Consider the following 14266-nt stretch of genomic DNA (forward strand, 5'->3'; position numbering starts at 1 on the left):
TTATATTATACTTGTATGTGTCCTTTTTGCACCGTGGGTCGGAGAGAAACGTATTTTCAATTGCTCTGTATGTCTGGCACATATTGCAGAATTGACAATAAAGTTGACTTGACTTGATACAGGTAGAGTTGGAGAATTGCTCCAGCTATCTTTAGGTCCCACTCAATAGGTTTTAACTTGGACTGAGTTCTGGGATTTCCCTTTAGCAGTTTCAGTATTGATTGCTGGACAAAGTGATTGTCTGGTTGTATTAGCGCCCTAATCTAAACTACAGCGCCACCATCAATTATGATACCACCATCAGCCACTTGTATGCCTGATGGTGGCTAGGGTGCCACGATGTAATGCTTTGCATAGTCTGCGGAGTTCAGTTTTCTTTTTGTCAGACCACAGATTATTCTGTTATGCTATTAGTTGACCTGAAGTGGTTCCTCGTCTTTCACGCAGGCTTCTTGGTTGGTTGCTCAGTTTGTTTAGATGACCTACTAAAAGGCGAGAGTTCCAACTAATGGAGACTGCTGTGCCAATATTAAACTCCAAACATGTTTTGTCTTTCACTTCTCTGAAATCTACAGACATCTCTTCATTGTCGTTTCTGACGTGACAGAGTGTCATTTGTAGGGCCTCATCGTCACTCAGTCAATTTAACTGGCCCCTATACAGTTTGAGACATTTTAAGAACATTTATAGCAATAGTAAAATACGAGAAATTCAGACAATATAAAATGTGAGAAATCTACAGGGTGTTGCATTTTCCTTTATTGAGGCAAAGTGTTTTGTGTGTGCGCTGCGCATATGTCTATTAAATTGGGAGTAGGCAGCAGTTGCTTGGCTTACAGTCAACACACTCCTGTGTGTACACTATCCAAACATAACTACACTTAGTAATTATCACAAATACCAGAAATCAAGATCAGAACATTTTAGTGTAAATAAAAAGCCATTCCATTAATACAAAAGGAGGAATGAATGTTTATTAAGTTTTCACAATTTAGTCTCCTTTAACCTGCTACTGGTTTTACAGTTAGTGTTAAGAGGTCAGTGCATAAAGAAATATAAATCACAAAAGTAATTAAAAGGGATAAGCTTGATGTGGAATGTACCATTGTTACACAATCATTGACTGATGGAGAGGTTAACAGAAAAATGCCTCTTAATGTAATGGCAAAAAACACAAAATGAAAATAAAAAAAAAATCTAAAAAAAGATGTTTTCATCTTTTAACACCAATATAAATGCAATTGCAAACTGTAGAAAATGTTCCCCATTTCATCGTAACTTCCTCTTTCTCGTGGCTGCAAACACTAGTGTGATTTAGTAAGACTGCACTGTAACTAGTGTTAGGTTATATTTGCATGTACTGTATATAGCTCAACTTGGGCTCTGTGTCCACCAAACAACTCTTACAGCTCTGTGTCCACCAAACAACTCTTACAGCAAGTAGTGACGACTAAACCTAATATCCTGGATCTTTAGGGGGCACAAAATACTGCAGCCTTTCCAGATATTCAAAAGAAAGAGGCAAATATTTCTGCATATTTGTATCCTAATGATAATGTGGACAAATATCTGCCGCAGCTCTCTCCTAAAACCATTAGGTAAATCACGCAAAAATCACAAGTGTTACCTTTTCATTGACTGCAAAGACGACACAGAATTACAATACACAAATATTCAACTAGACTCTCATCAGCTATCCGTCACATAATTCTCACTGTCAAGGTCATGATTTGTGTACCAAAAGATTTCCCTACCGTTAGCCTTACACATATAACGAAGCAGTAAAACAAAGAACAAGTCACGCAATGAATTAACAATTGGGGGTCTGATGACATCACAGTTTAGCAGCTTCAACTACCTGATAAATAGCCCTAACTGTTACATTTGTGAGTGCTTTAGAGAAAGAAAATCACATTTTTACTATACTTTGCTATAGTATGTCAACCTTAATCAACTTTTGCTTTTATCACTACTTTGTGCATTAACTTGAGGCAATGGTACCATTGTAACACCTTCAAAGCCCTTCAAAATTAGCAAAATTTGCAAAGCTGCACTATATGCACCACCAATTAGCTGCTACGATACTCCTTCATATGAAAAACAAAACATTATCTCACTGCCAAAAATCGTTCTATGCAGATGACACCCCGTTTTCAGCCGCAGTCTGGAAAACAATCACAGAAACAAATTGTGGTCTTGTTTTCATCACAACAATTGACCTGGCTGTAAGCCACTGTGATTCAGTTAGTCGCTACCCTGCACTACATTCTTCCACTTACACAGCTCAAAGTACTGCTGATTCAAGTTAGGCTATGGTCTATGGATTAAGTACTAATGCCCCCTGAATGTAGTGGTTCTCCGCCTTGTTCATACATCCCCATCCTCAATCCGAGCCAGCTGCCTCTCCAGCAACTCGATTCTCTGGCTCTGAGCGAGGACGACAGCCCGCAAGGCCTTCATTTCTGCTAACAACTCAGTCAACAAATCATCCTGGAAGATGGGAGGAGAGAAGGAACAAATCAGAAAACAACTTTGAGCATTAAAAACATTTGGTACGGTCAATATGTCTCATTCTGCCAACTCACCTCTTTCTTCGGCCTCTCAGTATTTCCATCTGTCTCCCGTGTGGCAACTCGTGGCTGTGGCACCTCTTCTTCTATCTCCTTGGCGGCAGAGCTAGATGTGGCTGCTGCATTGCCTACTGAAGGCGGAGCAGCCCCAGTCCCAGAGTCCTGCGAGACAAGCTTGGGTTTGCTTCTGAGGGTGTCTCTGTGCTTGGATGGGGGAGCTGAGTACCCGCCGCTCAGAGAGACCAACAGGGGTGGTGCATCCTGCCCAGCGATCCATTCATCAGCCAGGAGAGCCGGCTCCATGCCAGCTGTATCTGGGTAAAGGTCTCCCTGAAACAGATCTGACTGGAGAGGCAAGATGGAGACAGAAAAGTGTTTTAATGATACGCTTATAGATAAGACTTCCTGGGCATGCAGAAGGCTTTCAATTCCTTTTTCTAATAAGTAATGTAAATTGATTTTACTTTTTTTAAATGCTGTGCCTGGCTTACCTTTCGTGGTACAGTCATAGAAATGGGTTCCACTTTCCTTTCATGCAGTTTGTAGAACCTACAGAAGACCAGGAGATTAGTAATCTCTTGAAAGGCTGGCACATTCTGTACAGTGATAATAAGCATGTTCAGGGTAATGAAGGAACATGTCACCCAGTACAATGGTATGGCTATTTTATGTGTTTAATAGTTTTTGGACAACAATAGAGCTCTATGGCACAGATCAATAATCTGTACGAGGCTTTGGCTACACAGGCAATACTCAGTGGGATCAATTTATTTTCTTTCAAAGTTATTTGACAATAAGAAAAACATAGAATATATCACCATCCCTTTAAAAATCTTTTAAAGTAATTAAATATCAAGGAAGGAAAACGTGACCAAACATATTTACCTGGCAATTTCACACTTGTTGACATCGACACCTCTTTTACTAAGAAAGCCGGCACCTCTCTGAGGCTCCTTGCTGCTGTATAAGCTGAGGAAGTGAACATATGGGGATTCGTCTGTCACTTCAAAATAACGGATGGTGCAGTCACCCTGAAAGCCAGAAGACAATCTAATTAAAAGGCGATTGAACCAAAAAAAAAAAAAAAAAAAGGGAATTGATACTAATTTTAAGATTTTAGTAAATCTGTGTTTCCTGATACCTTTCCACACAGGTAGACCATGTTCGTGTCAGGGTCATAAAAGGGTAAAAGAACCCCATTACTTGTATCCATCTCCTGTACTGCCATTGGCTCAGAGAGATCCTTCTGTAAAATAAGAAAAAGAAAAGAAAAGCAAAAAAGACAGAGATTTAATATCACTTGTAATTGCTTACATATGTACACTTAACCCACCGCACAAAATGCTGATATTGGACAAATCTGCAAAACCTGATTATGTTCAGTGACACTTTATCATTTCTAAAGTGTCTGTACATAACAAAAAGAGCATGGTTTAGGTTATTGAAAGAAAGTAGCTATGGGTTAGGCAGTCAAGAATCATTCAATATGAATGTAATTCATAAGACTTACCGTATCCCACAATGCCAGCTGTCTCTCACTCATACGGCTAAAGCCTGTGGTCAGAATCTTCCCATCTGAAAGGAACACAGCTCTCATTGGCCTGGTGCCATCATGGACCTTCTCTTTCACCTGGGAGAACAATAAGAGACATAACATAGCAAGAAAAGAGGATGTGTACCTGCATGATGTAGTGTAGTATAACTTCTTTTGTATGCATCTGCACACAAAGCAAAAAAAAGTGAAGTAACCTTGAGGATGGTGCCCCGTCGCGGGTCGATGACACGCAGAGCCTTGTCCTTGCAGACAGTGCAGACAGCACTGCCGTCCTTGTTCCAGCTGACACTGTAGATCAAGTCTGGGTGGGCATCACTCAGCTGGTACACAAGCTCCCCCGTGCCCACATTCCACACACAAATCACATTATCACAGCCTAGAGAGAGGAAGACACAACATACATTTGAAGCTTGAGTACAGAATTTTAGGAGAGGGCCAAAATAGGATTACTTTACTGTAAGGATGAGTCACTTAACTTCAAGGCCCTGAAAACCTATTTTCCCCCCAATCAGCTTCACTTCGCGCGAGCAATCGCGTCCTACAAAAAACAACATTTCCCCCCAAAGTTTGACCAATTCTGGTTATTTCACGAGGGATTTCTGCATTTGTTTCTCTGGTTTGAAGTGGACAGAGCTCAGTTAGAAAAGGGTGATGCCATGTACTTCTGAGCACCAATCACAATCTAAGAATAGGACTATCTGAATAAAAATGACAGTTGGGGTTATTTCTCTAGATTGCCAGCACGGTCATTAAAATCTGATCAAACAAATGTTTTTTTCCAACATTTCAAACTTGACTGTTACCGGCTGTTGAAAGGCTTCATTTAGACCCAATTTCTGCTCTCACGAAGACACCGTGGGTTTATAATAGGGCTGTACAATATTTTGTTTCATCGTCTACATCGCGATGTGCGCATGCGCGATAGTCACATCGCAGGACGTTGCGATGTTGACGCTACAACTTCTTTGCTGCTTGATAAAAAAGTAAACTTTCACCGTTCTCCTTTTCCATGATTGTTACCGGCCGACCCTTCCCTTTTAAGACAGGTGGTCATGTGACGTAACGTTAGTCCGGAGGGGGGTTGTTATGGGAAGTGAGGCTCTTCCCATTTTCAAGTGTGTAGAAAAGTACCGTAAGCGGCAGCTGCCGCTGACACAGTGATGCACATGCTTTTCCATGGGTAGTGAAGCTACAGTAGTCCGTGTTTTATGTTCGCTGCAAAGACAAACTAAATCACCTGATTAATGCAACGTTATCACGACATCTCCGGGGCCATTTTTCACCACAGAAAGCTGCTATCAGCCAGGCTAAAGCTAACATAATGTTAGCCTAAAGAAACAAGGCGTCTGTCCCAACTAATGCCGCGTTCTATTTACCTCGGAACTCGGAAGCCGGAACTGGGAATGACGTCATACCCGAGTTCAATGTGTTTGTCACTGCCCGATGTGAGTCATGACAGACAGCGTTCTATTTAAAAGTCGGATTTTCATTGTTTTCATTAGCTCTAGCCCGTTTAGCTATTGTTAGCAATACCAGTTGATAACAACGCATTACGCCCATTTTTGTGCATGCAAACAGCGTAACAACATGTCCACAGATAGAAGTTGGACATGCCTGTGTGAACGACTGATTTAGTGACACAAATAAGACAGAAGTGCTTATAACTTTATGTTACTGCAGCTTTTCACAACTGTTGATACAGGGGGCAGCCATGTTGGATTTTAAACTCTGGCTACTGCAAGGTTGTCCGAGTTCCGAGCTCGTAAATCCGAGGACAGGGGGCGTGTTTACGACTTTTACCTCGTTAAAAATCATAGACTGTATATAAGCATGGACCAACAGATCCCGTTGCTCTGGACGGAGACCAGTGAAGGCCGTTAGAAGCACTTTTCCGGTGAGCGCTGAGCGTTACTGCGCAGCCTCCAACTGAGAGAGACGACGTAAATGTGACGTGAGCAACGTGTCTGAAAGTTGGAAGTCTTCTGGTAGCTGTGCCAAGAGAAATCTCAATCATTCCCAATCTTGCAGAGACGGAGAGCGTAGGTATATGTAAGGAGACAACATAGGCACAGGCTAATTAATGCTAACTAAAATGCTAGTTAACATTAGTAATTAAACTTAAACAGCTAATGTAAGTCGAAACTGCCTGCGAGCTTCTCCTGTACTATACGGTAATTCCTCTACTATGCGACAGTAAGTCGCGTGGTTATGACACAATCGTTAGCCTATTTTTACAAAAACGTCTGCTACGGAGCCATAACGTGAGATACAAGGTAATGGAGCCTTTTATACATTGTCGTGTTTCTTTAGAAATAAACAATGGACAAATAAAGTCTTTAAACTCTTCAGATGTGAAGTTATTCACTGTCAAAGTGACGTCAAAATGAATGGCAGTCAATGGAATGCTAACGTCGGGTGATCGCTTTGTAGCATCAAAATGGCACCATAGGAGGTTCGCGCTCTGAAGCGAAGCTTACCCCCTTGGTTAAAATCGAGTTCCGAGGTAAATAGAACGCGGCATAACGATATGGTTCGGAGCTGCGACGCTGGAAACGTAATACTAATCTACAACAGCAGTCTGTTACTGATATTACGTCATTTACACTAATTTAAGTGCTCTTGTATACACAGTTTGTTGCAAGAGTGTGACATGCAGGCTCTGCATGCACAGCAAACCAACAATCATGATCAATTTTAATCAATTTATCAAACAACCAAAGCAGGCCCCGCTAGTCGACCACAACCTGAAATTTAGAGGAAGCAACATGCATGCATTATTAATATCATTCACTTTAGCCTGGATTGAGATTATATGAATACAATGGTGTCATGTCAGTCAACCAGTGTATTGACTACCTAATTTCCCTCTCCAAAATCACTTCAGAAGAGTAATCACAGCGCTTACTTGCTTTGGTATTTGTAAAGCATTAAAGTTCAACAAAGACTGGTTCCCATAAGAAAATTTCCTTTTTCATTTTTATTTTCTTTGTAGATGCACTCCCCTACAAAATCACCCTAGTAGTTGAGAATGATTTAGTATTTCTAATTAGGGCTATTTATGTCATCTTGTAAAAATTAGTCTTTTTTTCATATCGCAATATATATTGCAGGGAAAAAAAAATATCGCAATGCAAGTTTTTTTCAATATCGTACAGGCCTAGTTTATAACCAGTTTAAAACCCTCACACTCAACTAGAGTCTTTAAAAAGAGAAGCTCTGGATTTACTTCTTCACAGTTGGGGTTATAGCCCTATGTTGCCAGCGCGGTCATTAAAATCTGATCAAGCCACACCCACACAGTGGTTCACCCATACAGTGGAGGTGGTTTTTCAAATGTGGCTGTTACAGATAATGACTTGAGATTTGAAATCAAGTTTATAGAGGCTTTAACCGCTCAACTATCCTTATCTAACTGCACTTCCTTGGGTCCTGAGCAATACACCTGCCATGACATAGTTGCATCCATGTCATTTGCTGACAGCTAGCTATCTGGGATTAGGCTATTTCCGGGAACAAGAGCGCTCATTCTGAACAGTTTACGTTGCTGTTTGAGGTTGCTTCAACATCTCCGGTCTCTCCTCTTTATCTGGTCTTGAATGTACTGTAGTTAGCGACGGAGATCGAGTTGTACCTAGCATGCCGTCTGGCAGCGTTAACGGTTAATAGTGGACCCCTCTCAATACACTATACAGTTTGTGTACATAATGCCCTACTAAATAAAAATGTTCACAGAAATACACCCACCAAGTTTGAAGTCGAAGGACAGACATAAAGACAGTAGTCCATATCCACGACATTCCACTTCCGGGATTGCTCTCGTTCTGCCGGAAATTTGGCCGGATGTCACTCTTTTCGGATGTCCGATTTCAGATGTCCCATTACCTTCCGCTTTCTTTGTGTTGGCATTCTAAACTCTGTCAATTTATGAGGACTATTGTTAACTGCTCCTCAGATCTCTGCAGGGTAAATCCAGACAGATAGCTAGACTATCTGTCCAATCTGAGTTTTCTGTTGCACGACTAAAACAACTTTTGAACGTGCACGTTACACCTAAACAAGTTCCTTCCCGAGGCTATTTTGCAGCGGCACCGTGGCTCCACTCGGCACTTAGCACCGCCCAAGACGAGTGTGATTGGTTTAAAGAAATGCCAATAAACCAAAGCATGTTTTTCTCCCATCCCAGAATGCTGTGTGGACTAGCCAGACCCTCCTCCACAGCGCCGTGGAGGAAGGTCTGGCAGTGTGAGACTATACAGACAGAGACTCCTTCCATTTTAGTTAGACTGGACCTGCTGCAGCCTGACGCCACCGCTACCTCCATTATTTGCCTAATTTTAAATACACATCTTTATAGTTCAACAATCTGTCTCTGTGGCTACTTGAGATATAGGGAATAAACAAAGCGTGTTTTAACAGAAGACAGAAGCTCACAATGTCATGTGAGATAAACGTCTTGTACATCAAAGTCTACTTTCTCTGCTTGTGAATGTATAATTGTGTGTTTTGGGATCCACATATGATTTATTTAAAAAATTAAACAACATCTAGAAGCGTTGCAACAAAGTGTAATCATTGTTCAGGTTTATCACGTTCTCCTTTAACATAACCTAAGTATTGTTGGCAGCCATGTTTGTCATAGTTAGTCAGTATTTGTTAAAAAGGGATCATTTCATATATAAAACTCATTTTACTTTATGTAAAACATAGAAACCACATTGGTCTTGTTGTGTCTGTCCTGACAGCTCCCTACAGGGCATAGGTCAAACAGCAGGGTCTAAAGTCATATTTCAGCAGTCACACACAATCCAAGCAGTTCTTTTGCAACCGATTATGTGGCACCGGAATGTGATAAATGACTTTACCTGCAGTCAAGAGGATATTGAAGGCAGTTGGGTGCCAAGCCAGGATTCCCACTCTTTTACTGTGTCCCTCGAGGGTCACAATGGCCTCAGTCATTGGGCTCGTCAGGCCCCCATCTGGGATCTGCCACACCTTCAAACCACCAGACACAGCAGACATTTATTTGTGATATGTGATCCATTCAGGTGCAAAAGAGCTACTGATGTTTTATGTGATGCATTGCCATTGATATAGAATAGCTGACATTGTGTTTGACCACAGAAAATTAAACTATCTTCAGGCAGAGCAGGGAGAAAGGTTCTGTTGAAAGCCTTCATTTAGACCTTATTTCTGCTCTCATGAAGACACTGTGGGTTTGTAACCAGTTTAAAACCATCACACTCAACTAAATAGAGGCTTTTAACAGAAGCTCTGGAATACTTCAACATTTTGATAAGTACTCTTATGCGCTTTCTTAACAAGAGTTAGATGAGAAGATTGATACCAGTCATCTCTGGCTGTTCAATATGAAGCTACAGCTACGAGATGGTTAGCTTAGCATAAAGACTGGTAGCAGGGAGAAAGCCTGCCTGACTAGTCCAGCACATAAGCTCTCGTAAAACCACAAACTGTTATTTTTTACACAATAAACAAGCTATAACGTGTGAATTAGTGTGCTTTACAGGAATGGAGCCAGGCTGGCTGTTTAACCTTGCTTCCAGGGTTTGTTCCAAGCTAAGCTAACCTTCTCATAGCTGTAGCTTCATATTTCCTGCACGGACATGAGTGTCCAAAAATGTCAAAACTATTCCTTTAAGGTTCCCTGGATTAAGCACTTAGCCTTATTATTGTCAGAATAAAAATTGGCTTTGAAACAGCATTTACATAATCGGACACTAATACCCTAGCAGCTCTTTAATTGCAACAACAATAGGTTACTTCCTTTAACTGAAAAAGAAAGAAATTGACTGCAGGTGTTGGAGACCTAGTTTCCATAAATGGGGTCCGGGTGACCCGTGTCAAAGAGATAACCTACTTTTACTGTGAAGTCCTCTGAGGCACTTGCAATGATGTTGTCGTCATGAGGAGACCACTGGATGTCCAGCACCGGTGCTGCATGGCCGCACACTGTCGGACAGGACTGATCGATTCTGCCACTCTGTGGGAGAAAACAAAAGGTTAAGATCATGACAGCGTGACAGCTGGCTAGAGAAACTTTAACACATTACAGGAGTATAACCTTTATCCACTATTTGTCTTGGAACTGTAAAAGTGCTGCGTATGCATTAGCACACATGGAGCGAGGCGTCAAAGCCTTGCTGACATAGGTATTTGCTTTTAGTAGCAGAGTGCAAGATAGGAAACCGGATAGATGCTTTTCAAAAAATATTGATCCACTGTTTAATTGATGCTGAATGTAATGTAATGTTGAACCTTGCTAAGTGGAACAACGAGGAAGGCCCCTCCTCCGCCGGCTTCGATGATAACCGCAACGAATTTGGGGTTGACCGCACAGAGGGAAGTGTCCCACGTCACGCGGGACACCCTGACATCGTCGATGCAGTGCTCAGCTTTCCACGCCTGGGCGAAGACGTGGCGGAATTTGCTCTGTCTGACCACACCTCGCCGGAAAGACATGTCTGTCGAGAAAAAACAAAACAAGACCTGAATTACGTATGTGGCATCTGAAAAAGTTGAGAAAACAAGAAAGCAAAGTGGTACTTTTTAGCATGACTTTTAAATAATCTTCAACTATTTTGATATTCAATTAATAGTTTAAGTCAATTATTTATCAAGCAAAAATGCTTGAAAAGACATTCTCTGGTTCCAGCTTCTCAAATGTGTAAAAAAAAATGCTTGTTTTCTTTGTTTAATACTATTGTAAATACTATTGGTTGTCAAACTGATGTCAATTTGGGCTCTGGGAAATTAACTACCTGTGCCAAAGTAAAACACATGAGCTGCAGATGACTTTGTAATACATTTGTTTGATAGTTCAGTATTTGAAGGCCGTTAAATTTACAATTACAGGCGGTAGGGGTGTGCAATTAATCAAATTTTAATCATGATTATGATTTTGGCTCCCAACGATCACTAAAACAATGTAATCAAGAAAAATAATTATCTTGCACATTATGTTTTGTAAGTAAACTCTTATTTCGTCTTGAGTTCTGAATTCAAAAAGTATAAAAGGGGAAAAGTAAAAAAGGGAAATTTTGTTGCTCAAGGTGGTTTCATTGTTTTTTAAGTTCAATAAATGCAACAACTTTCCAAAAGTCGATGAGTTATCGTGATTTCAATTTTGAGTAATCGTGATTATGATTTTTTTTCAATAATTGAGCAGCCCTAACAGGCACTGCTGCTGGTTTCTTCAAAATGCCACCTTATTGGTATGGAAAATTGTATTTTCTAAATCTGCTTCACTGGGAACCACACAATACTTTTTTAAACATTGATGATGCACAAAAGCTTAGTTGACTATTCACATAATTTTTTACAGACAAATGTGTTATTTAAAAGTATATAGCAGTAATATTAAAATTTATGTTTTTCTTTAATTTGTGCATACATGTAACTGGATGACGTCATGCTGTACTTTTGGTGTTTGTTAAATAGCTGTGTTAAAACTGATATCTGCTCAAAATTATTTAATTAAGAATTCCTGCTGTCAATACCTTTGATGAAGTTTGCAAGTCTGTCACTTCTTTACTTATTTATGATTTTATTTGTTTCTGTTTAAAATATTACTTTCATACTTACTTTCGTATTATGTCATATGTGCAGTTTTATGTTTACCAACTGTGATGACTGAATACTTGTAAATTGAATAAAAAAAAAAAAAACTAACTATACACACATGCTAACTGAGGATTTAGTCATTTCCATTCCTAAAAAAATGAAAGACAGAAAATACAGTTATTATACAGTTTATTCAGCGAATCCCCTAAACATCTTTAGGTTGCCAGCGTGAGTGAAAAGGTGATGTCAAAACAGCATGCAAATTAATACTGCGGGTCTGTCCTGAAAAGTACAGCCAGGCTTCAGTGGACAAAAGGGCATGATCCGCCTGAAAGCAAAACATGCTGTGGCAGTGAGGGAAAGGGGGTTGGGAAGTCAGAGCTGCTGAAGCAGGGGAGCCAGTAACTCTATATGCCATCTACCTAATGTTTCACAGTTGTCAAAGCAAATTGTATTTTAGCAAGTCTAGGCTGTCTGTCGTCTCCATCTTTTCCCAGTAGCTTGTGAGGCTAAAACTGCTTCACATCCACGCAGCTTTGTATAATTATTGTTATTGTAAAGTCCACTGTAACACTAACATAGGTATTTAGATCTGTGTTACTAAATAGTGTCACGCTATTGTATAACGGTGGTTTTATTTCACTACTATTGTTACCAAATCCACACAGCACTTTTTGCACCGTTTATGTTGGGGTTTCTATTGTTGTCTGCACACAATGCGAGGAATAGTGGTTGGCTTTTGCAAAGAGTAAAGGCATGAGCAACAAAGGGCGTTCAGTAATGCGTAGTTATCCCCAGAATGAGACATTTCAATGAATAGGCAAGGTTATCATTTTCGAGCACAATAGCATACCTGGCTTTCGGCCTCTCCTAATTGGAAAAAGGATCACCAAAGACTCGGGCGTGACAGGAGGAGGCCAATAAAATAATCCGCCGCCAGCAGCAGTAACTTAATCCTCTCCTGTGTCCAGGCAGGCGTTCACATCGATTGCGCAGACCTATAACAAAATACGTCCATTAGAACTAAATACCCATTCGTATTATTACCAAATTTTCTCATGTTGGTTTGTCAATTGGTACGCATGTCTGATGTAGTAAAAGCCTAACCTGATAGCGCATGTCCCGTGCTGTTATAGCTAGGCTACATTAAATAGTGCACAGCGAGACTGAATGGATCCAAGCTGATGGTGAAGGTGTGGGAAGAAATTCAGACGGTGTCCGCCTCGTCTCTCTTTACAAACGACTGATTGGAAGAGATGGATTCAGCATTATCCCAGACACTTCCGCTCATGGCAGGATGTATCAAAGACACGCAGGAATCAAGCGGAGTTAAGAGGGAGATCATTTGTCTACATCCAGATTCCTGTCTGCCAGACCGGATGTGTGCTCACCTCTTTATATACAGTAGGGTACGCACATGCGAGTATGAAATAATTAGCTGGTTTAATGTACAAACCCTTAGTAATTTAAGTGTCCGGTTTCACCATACATACATGCGTGAAACAAAAGCGCATTTCCCCACAATTTCTATACCAAAAGAACAATTTATTACAGATTGTTAGGCATGCACTTCGAAACCATGCGGTGTTTGGTGTTTACGCAATGGTTAAGGTTATGATAAAACGTATACCCACACTGGACGCGTTAGATGTCTTTTGGAAAGATAATTCCTAGATATTTACTTAGTCTAAAATATGTTGCCCAAAAACCTAATTTGTAAGAAAAATGTAAGAAAGAATCAGGTAATATTGGGCTCAGAACAATGCATTGTAATCACATCACATCACATTAATACATTAATACAGATTCCCAATTTTTAATATGTAAAATTTGTATTAGTACATTTTCATTAGTCTTATCTAGCGCCATAAGTAGGGTCAATTTTATTGTGGTAAATAAGACTTTTACACTGCTGAATATGATGAACTCATAGAAATTTCTATTGGATTAAAGTTGATTAATTTTATTTCTATGATTAAACGTGTGTTCACACACATAAAAAACACACCGGCTGACACGGGGATCGAATCGCCATTCACAGGACGAAATGCTTTCCTTTCAGTGCTCCTGAGTCACAGCCGCCCAATGTGCGTGGCCCTTCAGCGTCACCTAGTGTTTAATATGTCACAATGCATGTCATGTTGTTCATTATTTGTTTCCAAACGAAATAGTTTTGTGAAGTCGGTGGAGTGGAAGTGGGGGAAGCGAATGCATGGATGTATTATAGTAATATTAATAATTGACAATATATTTAGTCGATCTAGTAGTACTTCAAATATGGTGGCCCAACAAAATGCAACAGGTGGCTCCGTGGCGCAATGGATAGCGCATTGGACTTCTAGGTTACATTTGAAGTGATTCAAAGGTTGTGGGTTCGAGTCCCACCGGAGTCGCATTTTTCTATTACCGAAAACAGGTTCGACATTTAGCTAGTACAGACATCCTCCTTTTCGTTTTTAAGTAGGGACCAAACTATGAAAACCTAACAATTTACAGTTTTTCGTTAGTCTCATAGCCTGCAACTGACATCAACATAGTGTACTAGCTATCATTAACATTCGCT

The 14266-nt window shown here is 40.4% G+C and overlaps 1 protein-coding gene and 1 non-coding gene across 3 annotated transcripts; one reads left to right on the forward strand and one right to left on the reverse strand.

The window, feature by feature from the left end:
- Window positions 1–948: 948 nt before the first annotated feature.
- Window positions 949–13080, reverse strand: coro1b (coronin, actin binding protein, 1B). Of its 2 annotated transcripts, XR_004104794.2 has the most exons (13): window positions 12811–13080; window positions 12557–12701; window positions 10399–10604; window positions 10001–10123; window positions 8988–9117; window positions 4320–4501; window positions 4081–4200; window positions 3712–3816; window positions 3456–3601; window positions 3062–3119; window positions 2586–2915; window positions 2002–2490; window positions 949–1945 (listed from the first exon to the last, which is right to left on the reverse strand). XR_004104794.2 is itself a non-coding variant. In XM_031298405.2 (12 exons), the coding sequence occupies exons 3-12, from the start codon at window positions 10600–10602 to the stop codon at window positions 2368–2370; spliced, it is 1521 nt and encodes a 506-aa protein (XP_031154265.1). In that variant the 5' UTR covers window positions 10603–10604; window positions 12557–12701; window positions 12811–13080; the 3' UTR covers window positions 949–2367. The 2 variants fall into 2 exon arrangements, 1 of the variants encoding a protein (XP_031154265.1); XM_031298405.2 differs by having other exon boundaries at window positions 949–2490.
- A 927-nt stretch (window positions 13081–14007) lies between these two features.
- Window positions 14008–14096, forward strand: trnar-ucu. Its single transcript is given in 2 exon segments — window positions 14008–14044; window positions 14061–14096. It is a non-coding gene; the product is annotated as a tRNA-Arg (tRNA).
- The last annotated feature ends 170 nt before the right edge of the window (window positions 14097–14266 follow it).

Source organism: Sander lucioperca, chromosome 17, assembly GCF_008315115.2.
Source record: "Sander lucioperca isolate FBNREF2018 chromosome 17, SLUC_FBN_1.2, whole genome shotgun sequence".
Taxonomy (NCBI): Eukaryota; Metazoa; Chordata; class Actinopteri; order Perciformes; family Percidae; genus Sander; species Sander lucioperca.

What these genes read in the sequence shown, in the direction of transcription:
- coro1b (XM_031298405.2), bottom strand. Translation starts at nt 10,602, where the DNA reads ATGTCTTTCCGGCGAGGTGTGGTCAGACAGAGCAAATTCCGCCACGTC. An exon ending in CAGAGGACTTCACAGTAAAA is followed by an intron (nt 9,118 to 10,000) that starts GTAGGTTATCTC and finishes GGTGGTTTGAAG; the next exon opens with GTGTGGCAGATCCCAGATGG. An exon ending in CTATGACTGTACCACGAAAG is followed by an intron (nt 2,916 to 3,061) that starts GTAAGCCAGGCA and finishes TTGCCTCTCCAG; the next exon opens with TCAGATCTGTTTCAGGGAGA.